Source organism: Pleurodeles waltl, chromosome 9 (assembly GCF_031143425.1).
Source record: "Pleurodeles waltl isolate 20211129_DDA chromosome 9, aPleWal1.hap1.20221129, whole genome shotgun sequence".
Taxonomy (NCBI): domain Eukaryota; kingdom Metazoa; phylum Chordata; class Amphibia; order Caudata; family Salamandridae; genus Pleurodeles; species Pleurodeles waltl.
This window is the reverse complement of record NC_090448.1, coordinates 1,158,039,757-1,158,054,607: the sequence shown is the minus strand read 5'-3', so window position 1 is coordinate 1,158,054,607 and position 14,851 is coordinate 1,158,039,757. Positions and strand designations below refer to the sequence as shown.

General features: G+C 49.0%; 1 protein-coding gene across 2 annotated transcripts in view; it reads left to right on the top strand.

Moving 5' to 3' along the window:
* The window catches only part of CDIN1 (CDAN1 interacting nuclease 1), a 574,168-nt gene that overhangs the window by 267,050 nt on the left and 292,267 nt on the right, over window positions 1–14,851 (top strand). For both annotated transcript variants that reach the window (XM_069209034.1, XM_069209035.1), the window contains exon 7: window positions 3,818–3,897. In XM_069209034.1, the coding sequence (XP_069065135.1) occupies window positions 3,818–3,897 (80 nt within the window). The remainder of the gene's footprint in view (window positions 1–3,817; window positions 3,898–14,851) is intronic.

The following is a 14,851-nucleotide window of genomic DNA, read 5'->3' as shown; positions in this document are numbered from 1 at the left end:
GCAGGAGTGTTTAGGTGGAGCAGGAGGCAATGCTCACCCTTCTGTGGGTGAAGATCCTGGTCACTGGTGGTGGATGAAGTCCAGCTGCGATGTCCAGGAGCTTCAGAGGAGAACCTGAAGTCAAGAAAGACCTGTCCTGTGACGGTCCCTGGATTGCAGATGGGTCCGTGGTCAGGAGGACAAGCAAATGCAACTAGAGCTGTTGGGGATTTGCAGAGCTGAAGTGGACCAGCAAGGTCCTGGGGACTTGACCCTTGGAGGGGAGTCCGGGCTGACCCGCCAAAGACAGGAGAGCCAGCAGGAGCAGTCGGAGCCCCCATGAGCAACCCACTGCAGCAGGCACAGTAAGTCGCAGTGAGGCCCAGGCAGCACACCTGAAGAGGAGTCCCACGTCGCTGGAGCAGCAAAGAGGAGGCTGTCCTTGCAGAGGTGGAGCGCTGGGAGCCGGGGCTACTTGGAGCCTGAAGATACCTCGGACCAGGAGTGAACAAGCCTTGGTTGCTGCAACAATCACGGTGCACAGGGGTTCTGCCTTGGTGGAAGAGGCAGGGCTCACAGTTTCCCAAGTTGGAAAGAAGGCAGAGGGGATCCAGAGGACCCCTCAGAACCACCACCTGTGTCGGAGATTCTTGGCAGGTCCAGAGGACTGCAGATCCAAGCAGCCGGACGTTGTTGCCTTGGTGGCCTGCAAATGCAGGGGAGTGACTCCTTCACTCCAAGGGAGATTCCTTCTTGCTTCTTTGGTGCAGCTGAAGTCTTAGTGACCCCAGAGGATGCACAGTCGTGGAAATGTTGCAAATTACTGACAGGAGCTGCAGAAACAATGTTGCAAGGAGAGGTTGTCTCGGTGTTGCAGTCTTTTTTGGTTCCTGTGAAGCCTAGCAGCGGTTCCATTGGCCAGGAGCAGAAGAGGTCATTGCAGGGGAGTCCTTGTGAAGTCTTGTATGCCGAATATGGGGACCCACCTGCGAGGGAGTGCCTAAATAGCCCGAAAGGGGCTTGGTCACTTTTCAAGGTGACCACCTATAAGAGGGGGTCACCAACGTTATCATCCTAACCTGAACAGTCAGATGCTCCCAGGGGCCTTTGCCCATCTGGTTTTCAAGATCGCAGAATCAAGTGGCTACCTGGAGGAGCCCTCGGCATCTCCCCCCTCCCCCATCCCCCCAACAGGGTGGTGAAGGACAGGGGAGTGGTCACTCCGCTTTCCTTTGTGTAGTTCCCTGCCAGAGCAGGGACTGGGGGTCCCCGAACTGGTGCAAACTGAATTATGCAAGGAGGGACCAAATGTGCCCTTCAAAGCAAACTAGTGGTGTGGGGAGGCTACCCCATCCCCAGCCTTGTAACACCTATTTCCAAGGGAGAGGAGGAGAGGAGGTTGCACCCCTCTCCCACAGGAAATCCTTTGTTCTGCTTTCCCCTGCTCGAGCTGGTCAAGCAGCAGGAGGGCAGAATCCTGGCTGTGGGGCTGCATCAGCATGGGCTGCTCACAGACCCTGGAAAACTGTTAAGAACAATACTGGGGTGTCCCCAGAGTGCGTGTAATCATGCCACCAATACCGGCATCAGTATTGGGGTATGATTCCGACATGTTTAATAGCAAACATGCCCAGGTTCAGAGTTACCATTATGTAGCTGGACCATAGGTAGTGACCTATGGGCAGTACATAGCTAAAATGGCTTCCCCGCAGTTACAGAGTCCAGGAAATTGGAACTGGAGTTCGTAGGGGCACCACTGCTCCTGCAGGGTTGCCCACACACACCGGGACCTGCACCCTGCCCTTAGGGCTGGAAGAGCATATCATAGGGGTGACTTACAGTGACCTAGTGTAGTGACCAGCAGTGAAAGAGTGCATGCACTTTTTCACACAGGCTGCAAATGGGAGGCATGAAGACACAGTTTGCATGGGCTTCAATGGGGGGCATAATACATGCTGCAGCCCATGGGGGACCCATGGTGTACCAATGCCCTGGGTACCTAAGTACCATGTACTAGGGTCTTACAGGGGTACACCAGTATGCCAATTGTGGGGTGTAAAGAGTACCAAGACAACCAGATTTAGAGGAGAGAGCACAATCACTAGGGTCCTGGTTAGCAGGATCCCAGTGAAAACAGTCTAAGCACACTGACAACAGGCAAAAACCAAGCCAGAAAGAGGGACTTTCCTACACAATCCATCTGCTCAATCATCCATCCTTTCACGTATCCACCCCCTTCCTTCCATCCATCAAGTCATCCATCCATCCTTTTGCTCATCTATCCATCTTCTCACTCCTTATATCCATCCATTCACTTCATCCACCATCCTCCCTTTGGATCATCACCCTTTCACTCAGCCATCCATCCTTACACCCATCCAGCCATACATGCCTTTGTTTACACTTTCACTCAGCCATCCATCCTTTCACTCACTCATCCATCAATTCATCCACCCATCAATTCACACTTTCACTCCATCCATCCTTTCCTCCAAACATCCATCTACCCTGCCTTTCCATCATCCATCCATTGTTTTACTCATCTATCTTTACAAACATCTTTTCACTCATCCATTCATATTTTCTCTCTATCCATTCATCCACTCATCCATCCTTTTACACTTCCACTCATCATCCATCCTTTCACTAATTTTTCCAGAGATCCATCCTTTCTCTCATCATCCATAGAGCCATTCTTTCACTCATCCATCCATCCTCCCTTTCACTCATATACCCTCTTACTCATACACCCTCTCCCCTTCATTCTTCCATTCTTACGTGTATCCTTTCACTCATTCATCCATGCATCTATCATTTCACCCATCCATCAACCCATCCTTCTTTTCACTCACCCTCCCAAGTTCATTATGAGCCTTTGTCTGCCCAGCTGCAGACAGAAGAGGCCCATCAAGACCCCCAACAGCTGCTAAACAGGGGGGTGTTGGGGTGGAAGTGGGGGGTAATGATGCCCCTGATGTAGAAGCTTAACTGCACACTTACTGTGTAGTCCACTAGTGCAATTGTTGTCCATAGCTGTTTCCTTCTCTTGGACCTCTACCAGTTGTGATCACAAGCACTCTGTGTGCTCAGCTCCATGATGGTTTTTTTCAAAGTGAAACCAAATGTAGTACTAAACACGGATACTTCCAGGAGAGCAGCCCCTCTGCACCCCTCTTGCAGCCTGCCCCTCTGTGATGATCAACAGATTGTTGCCACCCACTTCCTCCTTGTCCTCATTGGCCTGCCCCTCCCTCAGCCATTTAAGTGGATGGAGTTTTGTAACTCCTCCCAGGCCCGCTGCTTATGCGCCCCAAAAGCAACCGGATCACTTTCTTTTTAACTCAGTGCTTCCTGTCCGAAGATGTCACTGCTGTGACTTGTTCCTGCAGGTCGGAGAAAACATTGCCCGGCTGGCACTTGCACAGTAGGACATCTGCAAAGCTCACTAGATCTCACCCAGCAGGTTTAGCACACTGTCTCCGAGCAGTGATTTATTTTCAGCTGCTCTGTTTTTTTCCTTGTTCTTGCCTATCCCCAGAGTGTGGCAGGGCACCGCCCCTTTTGCCCATGAACACTAGTCGCCCCTGCAGCTGCTCTAAGAATGTGCCACCATTGTGGATTGTTAAAAGGTGCCAGCAAATCCTTGTAATCCATATGAAAGAGATGAAACAGCCACCTTCCACCTTCAAATGGGAACAAACGGTGTCTTGTTTTTTAAGCGCCCACTGCATGGAGCCCTCTACAGCTGAAAGGCTGAACCTCAAATGTCATAGGTTTTAAATGGTCTCGCAGGGCAGTAAAGTGCAGTTTGATGCTAAGTGCTTATTTTCCTCTCCAGCCTCAAAGCCTTACCTGAACAGCATGCTGAAGGACTCTTCGCTGATTCCAGACACCATCCTCGCCAACCAAGTCCAGCAGGTATAAGCTTTATGTGGATTTTTTGCTACTTTGTATCTATGTCGCTTTACTACGCTGCTTTCATCAAATGTAATGTCTACTGCTCCTATGGTACCTTGGTGCCAGCGACAGCCTCGGCTAGGAGAACGTCATCTGATGTTTCCTTAGGATGGGGGTTAGGTCATTCGACATAGTGGTCACGTGGCGCACACAGGTCTTTAGTGTGTCCCATACGTTGTTGGGTGTTGGGACCTTTGCTCCCTTCGTGGATTTGGACATGTAGAAAGTGGATCCTATGATCTTAAGAGTGGGTCCTATTGGCTGTTGTATTTGGCTTCTCAATAGAGAGCGCCTAATCGTGGGTGATTCTTATAGGCTGCACCTGTGTTTGTGCAGTCATCAGTGGGTGATGGAGTCCTTCGGGAGTCCATTAGGAGTTTAGGGAATACATCACTGCTCTGCTTTCGCTCAGGGATTTAAATACCCCCATGTATATAGGCCACAAAGACAACCTCAGAACATCACTGATGCTCTTAATGGAGACTGTCGGTGAGGCATACATTAAGCTGCAGCAACTCCTGATGGCCATGGCACTCCTTTGGCTGTGCCACTTTGGCACTCCATGGTGAGTAAGAGTATAGCATTGGCGAAGGTCACAGAAGTAGGCAGAACTCATTGGCATAGGTTGACAGAAGCCAAATGTTGCTGCAGTATACTAAATGAGTGCAACATTTTAATACCAGTGGAGTATGGTACTGACTGATGACCCAGACGGGGACAGTAGTATATACCACAGTAACAACTTGTCATTTGAGGTTCAGATCTGGTTGCCCAATTTTGAGGTGTGTGGATCGCAAGTTTTATGCGGACGGAGTAAAATCTACTGTCAAGTGTACAACTTCCTTTGGCCTGACCGAGAAGGTGCCATCGGAAGTAAGCCACCTGACTGTCTGCCCTATTTAAATTGCACAGTAACATGGCTGCCTCCATTGGGGGAAAACTGGGGTGAGGGTGTTTAGTCTTTTCTCTTTTTTAAAAGCAGACTCATGCATGAGAGTTTGTTTTTGGAAAATAAAAACCTTTGAAAAAGTTTGATGGCCAGCAATTATGTTTGAGTGAGCTTCATGATGGCGGTTCCTGCCAATCTATAGAAGTGTCTTCCGGCTGCCGGACATCTCTAAATGTGGCAGGCGGGTAAAGGCCGTGAAGTCCTTCTCCAAACTGTATGCCTTTCCTCCAGCTTCTAAATCAGGCCACTTTTAATTTTGGCACATAAGATGAAAAACAGTGGTTTGGAATGCTACTCTGAGGGATTGCCAGTGGTTAGACTATTTGGAAGCATTCACTCCTACACTGGTGTTCGATGGCCAGTATCATTCCTGGAAACCTGAGGCTGGCATAGATTTCTAAGCCTCCTACTGCCAATGTTTGTGAATTCTAAAAAGTAGTATATTTACATTCATTCAAGAAGCATTTCTGTGGGTGCAGATCTGCTACTTTTTTGGTAAACCATTACTAAAAGGCATATTTATAAAGGAGTGGCACATCTCAGTGCAGCTAGCAAATTTTCTGCTCCATATTGCTTCACCTGAAGAAAGCAGAACTGTCCCATATCTTCAAAGATGCACTTTGAAGTCTTGCTCTTTCCATGTATTGGCACACTTTGGGCTGCCTAGCAACAACGCAGGCACCCTTGCGCCGTAGTGCAAGGGTGTCTGCATTATGGTTGGGAAAGTGTTTGTGCACGAAGAAGTACACAAAACGATCCTTCTGTAGCACACATACAAAGATGAAATAAGGAGGTAAAATAAAGATATTTCTCCTGGGTACACCAGCCTCAGGCAGGTGCATCATTTTGGTGCAAAACCATGCGTACAACTCTTTGTAAATATTGGACCTGGAGGGATGAACAGCTATGCCCATGAACCACCAATGTAATGCTTTCCTGACGCTGTCTTGCATTGCTTTCTCTTACAACGCCACTCAGATCAACATTTGCATAGCTTTGTAAATAGTCAAAAGGATTTTGTGTTGGTGTGAATCTGAGTCCAAGTATATTTCATGTACAACTTAAAACCTGGTAGTGAAATCGGGATGGTATCATAAACTGACCCAGACCCAGCTACCAAGCTAAGAACCTATTATATTGGGGTGGTACCCCCCAAACACCGCATGAAGCTATGCCCCTTCCCACTTGAAGACGGAGCTGAGCTGGGGTCACCATCTCTGCTGAGTATCAACCAGGCTATTAGGTGGTGGATGAATTAAGAACCTTAACAGGACAGAGCAGGGTATTTATTGAGCTGGCATAAGTTCTCTTGTTTATGAAACATTTCCATTCTGTGTCAGGATTTTTGTGTTTATCTATAAATAAATGGGCACTGAAGTCAAGCTCCAAATGGCAGATACCTAGAGACAGACCTTATGGTAGGCTGTGTGGCTTCAGGTGTTCACTTGATCCACCCAAGGCAGCTTGAAATATTTTTTTTATTTAATAAATTAGCAAAAGAAAGTCAAACTCGACCCTTCCTAGCCTCAGACTGTCACCCAGTCTTTCACCTCTCTTCCTCGTCTAGAGTCTTGCAATGTCCCGGTCAGTTATTTCAAGTAAATATCTGATAGTGACTTCTAGTTGCAGATTCCTTACCTAAGAATTTCCCCTAGGTGTCAGTCTGGATCCGGAGATCTTTCTTCAAGCAGTACGCTTGCACGCCGGTGGGTGACTTCGGTCGACTCCGCGTTCATCATTGGTGTTGTGGTCGCTGGATATGAGGTCATGGGTTGTACATAGGCGCCACCCCTGCGTGCTGACGTATGTTGTTTCTTTCTTCGCCAGCCTATGCGCAGATCCAGAGAGAGCTACCGTTACAGTTGATTTTTGACTGGCCTTTAGACTTTTGTTGAAGTTTTTTTATTTCTGGTGCGTCGAGGTGCCGTCCCGAAAGACCGGTTCCAAGCCCTGCGACTCCTGCCACCGCACGATGTCAGTGATGGATCCGCACCGGTGTGTTTGTGGATCTTGGACCTCGACCACGACCCAAAGTCGTGTTCTGTCTGCCAGTTCATAAACCCGAAGGCTTTGAGGGAGCGACCCATAAAGCTGCTCATGGCCTGGCGTCTGGCTCTGCATCACTCCCGGTCTCAGTTGAGAGGAAGTTCCCGAGACCGCTCTCAGAGCCATCACCACTCCACCTCGTCCTACTCCAAATCATTGGGTCACTCAAATAAGCACAAGAAGTCAGAGAAGCACAAGCGTTCTTCAACTTCACCCCGTTGGTCGTACGACATGACGCGGGAGAAGGAGCGTCCTCGCTCTACGCCTCTGTATTTGGAGTCTGTTTCTCGGTCAGCTCTGCCCCTACCCGAGTTCCCGGGAGCCGGAGCCATCCCTGCCCATTCAAAAGAGTTTTATGAGGGCATGCGCCTCATCTTTGGGCAGTCCGGCCCTGTCGGGGAGCCTTTGGGCTCCGCAGGGTTGGAAGGGGGCACCTTTGGGTTCAGCACCGGCGGCTTTGGCCTCCGCTCCGAGGGGCACCCAAGGATCCACTTCCATACTGCGTTGATCGTACCTTGGGACCTTCCCTGATGACTGTTCTGGCATAGATGCTCCCAACATCGCCTGGGCCTGTGGGCAGTGTCGATCCCATACTCATCGCGGACTCGGACACTGAGCCGATTCAGACTTCGGCGGGGACTTTGGCTGACCCTTATTTCTATGAGTACGACTTCGGTGAGGGTATAGGGGGGTCGCTGGACCCTTTAGAATTCCAGCTTGAAGACCCCATGGACTGGTCTAGGGAACTGGGTGAGGCCAGCAGTCTGCATACCTCCCATGATGCTGGTGTGCTTTCTCCCCCTACCGTGGCTATGGAGGAGGGGGTTTCCTACTCCATGGTGGTGCGGAGAGCGGCGGAGGTCTTGGGCCTCGAGCTTCCTTCGGTGGCTCTCAGGACCAATCTCCTGACTGACGTGCTTCAGCCTGGGGCTTCCTCATCAGAACCTTTTGCCCTTCAATGAAGCCCCCACAGACGTCCTACTGGGAAATTGGTCCAAACCCAGCACAGGGGCTCCTGTTAATAGTACGATAGCCCGCCGCCATAGGCCTGCGTCTTATGATCCAAGTTTCCTGACCTAACACCCCACCCCGCAGAGCTTGGTCATCCAGGCCTCAACGTCCCATGGGGCGTTCCCTTCCGCTGCCCCGGATAGGGAATTAAACAGGCTGGTCCACCTTGGGAAAACATTCTCTTCCTCTAGCCTGACATTGCGATCTGTGAACACCACATGCCTTTTGGGCTGCTACACCCATATATTATGGGACATGGTCACGCAAGTGCTGCCACAGGTCCTGAAGGAGGCCCGGGCCATTCTGTCCCAGGCTGGCGCTGAGTGGAGAGACGCAGCCAAGTTCACAATCAGATGTGGGCTGGATATGACTGACTCCCGGGGCACATTGGTTGCTTCGACAGTGGCTTTGAGGTGCCACACCTGGTTAAGGACATCTGGCTTTTCTGGGGATGTTCAATCTACTTTGATGGGCATGCCCTTTGATGGCACCCGTCTCTTCGGGGATAAAGCAGACTCTGCGCTGGAGCGCTTTAAGGAGTCCTGGGCTTTTCGCCCCTTTCGTGGCTACGAAAGGGGTGCCCAATAACATCCGTTCCCTGCCAGCCACCGTGCCACGCATGTTGCTCAGCCTCTGCTTGGCCGGGTATGTTGGATCCAGTGTCCGCGTGGATCAGGGAGCCAGCGTCTAGCCAGTTCACCACCCCCCTCAACTGCAGCCTCCAAGCCTTCCTGATCTGGCGCTTCCCCACCAGGCACCAGTTGGTGGCAGGATTCGCCATCACCTGCCCTGCAGGAACGCTATCATATCTGACAGGTGGGTTTTGCAAATAGTCCGAAGGGGCTACTCCTTTCAAGATGACCCCTCCCTCCATGCGACCATCCTGCGATCGGATGACAGAGGATCACTTGGCACTTCTCTGCGAGGAGGTTATGGCTCTCTTGGCCAAGGGAGCCGTAGAGAGGGTCCCTGTGCCAGAAGTAGGTAGTGGTGCGTTCACTACTTTCTGGTGCCAAAGAAGGACAAGGGCCTCCGCCCTTTCCTCAACCTCCGGTCCCGCAATCTTTTCCTCTGGAAGGAGAAGTGCAAAATGCTCATTCTGGCTCAGGTCCTATCTGTCCTGGACCATGGAAACTGAATGGTAGCATTGAATCTGCAGGACACCTATTTCCATAGTCCCGTCCTGCCTGCCCACAGGCAGTACTTGCGGTTCACAGTAGGACAAGAGCATTTTCAATTCACTGTGCTCCCTTTTGGCCTGACTAGCACCCCTCGGGTGTTCACCAAAGTGATGGAGGTGGTCGAAGCTCATTAGCGCAGGTTAGGGGTTTCAGTCTTCCCTTACAACTGGCTGTTGAAGGCGAGCTCGCCCCAGGCGGTGGTCTCCCACCTCCAGACTTCGATGGACCTCCTGCATTTGCAGAAGTCACACCTGACTCCCTCTCAGATGCTCCCTTTCATTGGAGCTGTTTTGGACACAGTGCTGTTTCTGTGCCTGTCCTTCCTAGCGGCGAGTCAAGGACATTTAGGCTATGATACCGATGTGCCAGCTTGTATCCTGGATTTCGGTTAGAATGACTCAGGCTTCTGGGCCTCACGGCCTCCTGCATCCTGCTGGTGGCACGCCAGGTGGCATATGCAGGTTCTGCGTTTGGACTTGATGTTCCAGTGGGTACAGCATCAGGGGAATCTCTCTGACATGGTCCAGAACTTCGGAGGGGACTGCACAAGATATGGAGTGGTGGCTTTTGAACTGCGATTGGGTCAGAGGCAGATCCTTCTCCCTCTCCAACCAGATCTCACCGTAGTGACAGATGCATCTCTCCTGGAATGGGGTGGCCACATGGGAGAGGTGGAGATCCAAGGCATCTGGTCTCCGGCAGAGTCTGAGCTCCATATCAACCTTTTGGAGCTCAGGGTGATCAGACTAGTTTTGAAAGCATTCCTTCCCTCTTTCAAAGGGAAAGTGGTGCAAGTGTTCACTGACAACAACACGGCCATGTGGTACTGCAACAAGCAGGGTGGGGTGCGGTCGTGGACTCTTTGTCATGAGGCTCTCTGAACGTCCGAGCAAACAAACTCTGCTTTCAATGCCTGGTCGATCACGAAAGGTGTCTCCATCGGGAGGAGGCAAGAGGTCTCTTTCAGCAGTGGGAAGAGCCGTGGTTAGATCAGTTCGCCTCCGCAGAGAAAAGACAATGTCAGCTGTTTTGCGCTTTCGAGTTTCCATGGCAGTACTCACTCAGCAACAATTTTGATCTCCGGTGGAACTCAGGCCTCTTTACACCAATACCATTTCTGCCCAGAGTTCTCAAGAAGGTCAAGAATGACTGGGCCAAAGTCATTCTTGTGGCTCCGTACTGTGCACAAAGAGTATGGTATCCCAAGCCCTTGAGCATGGCCATCGATCCTCTGATCACACTGCCCCTTCAGGAGGATCTTCTGTCGCAGCAACGGGGGAAGTTTCTCCACTCGAACCTGTTGAGTCTCCGTCTTCTTGCGTGGAGATTGAGCGTCGGCAGTTGACGGGTTTTGACCTTCCGCCCAAAGTCTGTAACGTTATCTTGGCAGCCAGGTGCCCCTCCACCAAAACGGTATATGCCTTTCGTTTGAATAAACCCCTCTTTCAAAGGTTCTTTTGTTTATTCTATCATTGGCCCAGCAGGGCTCTGCTCTGGGCACCCTAAAGTGTTTTGTCTGCCATCTCGGCTTTCCTCCGATTGCCTGACCAACCCTCCTTGTTTAAATCTCCCATTGTTGAACAATTTCTTAAGGGCCTTATCCATATATTTCATCCTTCCCCGTTCATCATTCCCCAATGGGATTTGAACTTTGTTCTTACCTATCACGTGCACTTCCTTTGAGGCCAATTTACAACTTCCCACTTTGCCTACTTGCTTTGAAAACAGTCTTTCTTGTCTCTACCTTCTCTAACTGCAGAGTGAGTGCTCTACAGGCTTTCTTCGAAGCAACCTTTCATCTCCATCCTCCCTGACAAGGTAATGCTTTGTACTAGGGCTTCTTTTCTGCCTAAGTTGGTCACAGCCTTTCATGTAGACCACACAATCACATTTCCTACTTTTTTACGCACCCCCACATCCCTTCAAGGAAGAGGAGAGACTCCACCATCTGGACCCAGAAATAGCTTTGGCGTTCTATCTTGATTGTACAAAAGAGTTCTGGGTGGACAATCAACTCTTTATGGGTTATGTGGGTGCTAAGAAAGTTAAAGCAGTTCAGAAGAGAACCATCTCAAGACATTATAATGTGCTATGCATTTTCTAAGAAGCAAACCCAGAGGGCTTGCGCACTATTTCTACGAGAGCCACAGCTGCAACCACTGTGTTAGCATGCAGAGTCCCAGTCCTGGACATCTGTCAGGCATCAACATGGGCATCCTTGCACACGTTCACCAAACACTCCTGCCTGAATAGTCAGGTCCACAGGGATGGGCATTTTGCTTGTTTGATCCTGCAGGTTTTCCTTGTATGATCTTGGTTTGCAGCCCACCTCTGGGTATGGTATTGCTTGGGTATCTATTCTAAGGTAAGGAATCTGCAACTAGAAGTCTCTATCAGATTCACAAATTATGCACTTTTGGTGACAAATTATCTGGTATAGACCTATTCTTGTTGAAGACCCACACCTCTCCCTGCTCTGCAAACTGATTTCTAGAGACAGGGACTTCCCTTTCAGGGCCCTAGTTCTGGCACACCAGTCAGTGTTCACGGCTCTGCGCTTCTGGCATGGAAAGTTGTGAAAAGAAACTGACATTTTGCTGTGGTGGTGCCTATGTATGAACCGCAAAGCCACATCCGGTGGCCCTGATGCTAACGACGAATGCGGAGTCGATCGACGCCACCTAACGGTGCACAAGGGTACTGCTAAAAAAGTTTTCTGGATCCAGACAGACGCCTGGGGGAAACTCTAAGGTAAGGAATCTGCAACTAGAATATGTCTCTAACAGGTCATTTGTTACAGAAGGTAAGTAACTTGCTAATTTCTACAACTCCAGACTGCACAGTACAGATCCACCCACCCCGTCCAGACGTAGCCACCACATCCTCAGTTAGGATGAATGTTTATACAACTGACCCTGACTTTAAGCCCATGCCTTCTGGCCATCTGACTGAAATACTTGTTTGCAAAAATAGGCAAACTCAGACACAAAATATTTCAGAAGATAAAATATGAACATATTCAATCCACATTTTCTTTATTTTGCTTTGTTCTTTCTTACTGGGTATTCATTCCTTACGCTGTTGTCGGCCTTATCACAGACTGCAAATCAGCCACTTAAGTGGTTTTCCTCCTATCGCTCGGATTAATCTTTCTCCCTCTCATGGTGCTCTTCACTTTCGTGGTTTCCCATCTGCCAATCGAAGTGTCTCAGTGCTCGCCTTTGGGACTTCTGGTTTTCTTGCTCTACATTAAACCCCTTGGAAACACAATCTCATTTTTGGCTTTTTTTGTCCTTATGCAGGTGGGGCACGAATATGACTCTCCTTGCCAACCTTTAGCCCCAGTCTCCAGTCTTACTGCAGTATGCTGCTGGGTGGCAATCCATTCCCTCACGGTTATTCCTCTAAGATCTAGGGCATTTAAATTTTGGCAAAATATGAAATCTGGCATCTTCCAGTTCCTGTCCTTTTCCTCCAAACCACCATCACCCCTAGGGTCTCAGCATGGGTGCACCACCCACCCCACCATTAGTTTACACATCCTCTGTCCTACCACCTTCAAAACCACTCAAGTCTCTCATAAAGCTGAAAAGTGGACTTAGTTAACCCTGGTTCACTGACCTGTGCACCCCCAAAGCCCTCCTAACATCTCCTTATGTAAATATGGTGATATGTATGTACTCAATAATTTCCCAAATTACATCTACCTACCACCCAAACTGTTTTTTTATAATCTTATGTCATGTCATTCACTTGCTGTTGGTGGGACACCTATTTTGCCCTTCCTCTTGGTCCTCTTTAAAGTAGTCTAGTTACTGAAAGTGATTTAAATGGAGCGTAGGATCACAACCGGCTTACAATGTATGGAGGTGGAGGCCTGTGAGATTCAAGCAGGTACCATAACAAAGCTGTTGTCCTTCCATCAAAGTGTGTAGTATAACTTTATGCTTCTTATACTTGCTTACTTCAGGGCTGCCATCTTGTTTTTGTATTTAACATATTACTGTATTGCAGACCTAGCCATAAGGCTAGCACTTTACACCTTAACAGTCTAGAACAATCACAGAGCAAAGGTTCACACAGTAAGGAAGTTAGTCTTGGAAATATAGTCTGGAAAGTTTTTTTTTTTTTTTGTTTATTATTATTTTTTTTTCCCTGAAAGCAAGGAAGTCTGGATTTTCCCTGAGGTAGTCCTGTACTCACCTGTTTGCACATTCTGTTTTTGGGAATTTCTAGAATAAAGCAGTCGGTGCTTGCCTTTACTGCTTGACTCCTCTGGAATTCCATGGGACCCTTACTTATTCTTACCGGGGTTACCTGGCCCCATCCGCGTGAGTCGATCTTGAAGGGGTGTGCACCTCTTAACTATCCACTTCTGATGTACTCCTATTTTCTGTAGGGGAACTCCGTGTAGATGCCCATAAAGTTGGGTGAGTAAAGATCTGAGTCCTGATGAAACGCCATATGACCTGTGTGGGCGATTCACGGCGTGAAACATTCACACTGAAATAGAGGAACCACCGATCAAATTAGGTTATGTTGGTGTGCGCTTGGTTCTGTTTTTAATCTTGGCATGAATTCCCTCGGAAGAAAGCGGATGCATGTGGGTTTACAAAGTCAGTTTTAATCTTTACTACCATTTCATTTACTGCACAGAATAACCCACCAAATCACTCATGAAGAGATCATAGTCACGGGCAGTGAAAAGAACTCCCTCATGAGGTGAGAGGCCTGCTAGGCTTTGCAGCGCCTGCTTAGCGTGGAGCTGAGGCCGATGATGAAGCATGCCACCTAGGTGGGTGAGGGTTAAAAAATCCTAAATTGGGATCTCCCAACGTATAGAGCTATGGTGAATACTATGGTACTGATTATAGGACATGGTTTGACCTGAAATGGCTACTAGGTTGGTGGTAACATTGGTGAACGTCACTATGGAGACTTACATGCTTTGTCCATGCAGGAAAAAAGCTATATAATGTATCGCCATCCCACATGCACTCATACATCTTGATGCTACAGCGGGCCATCATAATGACGCACGTGCCACGATGCTTGCACAATGGCGTGGCTACCACTTTCGCTTTCTTTTTTAATGTATAGTTCCAAGATGGCAGGCGCCCAACTTTGACTGGCAGATGAAAAAAAATAAAGGAAAATTCGGAAACCGCTGTCCTAAAATGGGGGCAGTGGGGAAGTAACAGATTTGCTGTCGATGGGAGAGCAGCACTAGGAGCATGGGGGGGAGTCTGTGAAGGGGAAGCAGCAAAGAGGAGAGAAGGGGAGGATGCAAGAAAATAAATACACATCTGTGGAGGCTAAAAGCAAATTTGCTCCCTGAATGTAAGCTGTGGGTGGATACAAGACATCCAGAAGAAAGGATGGTAAAGAAGCAATGCTTGAGAGGAGGTAGAAGCAATGCTTGAGAGGAGGTAGAAGCAATGCTTGAGAGGAGGTAGAAGCAATGCTTGAGAGGAGGAAGAAGCAATGCTTGAGAGGAGGCATAAACACAAGAAGAGGAGCAATCCGAAGTAAACTGAGGTGGTTGACAAGAGAGCCAACTGATAAGTCACAAAGACCTGTTTAAGTATTGGTATTGCCCACTGTAAGTTTTTCAACCGCAGATAACTAGAAGTGGGCGGAGTTTCCCTCAGAGGAATTCTGCAGAGTTGCATCAAAACTCATCAAGATTCTGTGGAGCTTCACGAAGGGCCTGAAGTAGGCACGTTGA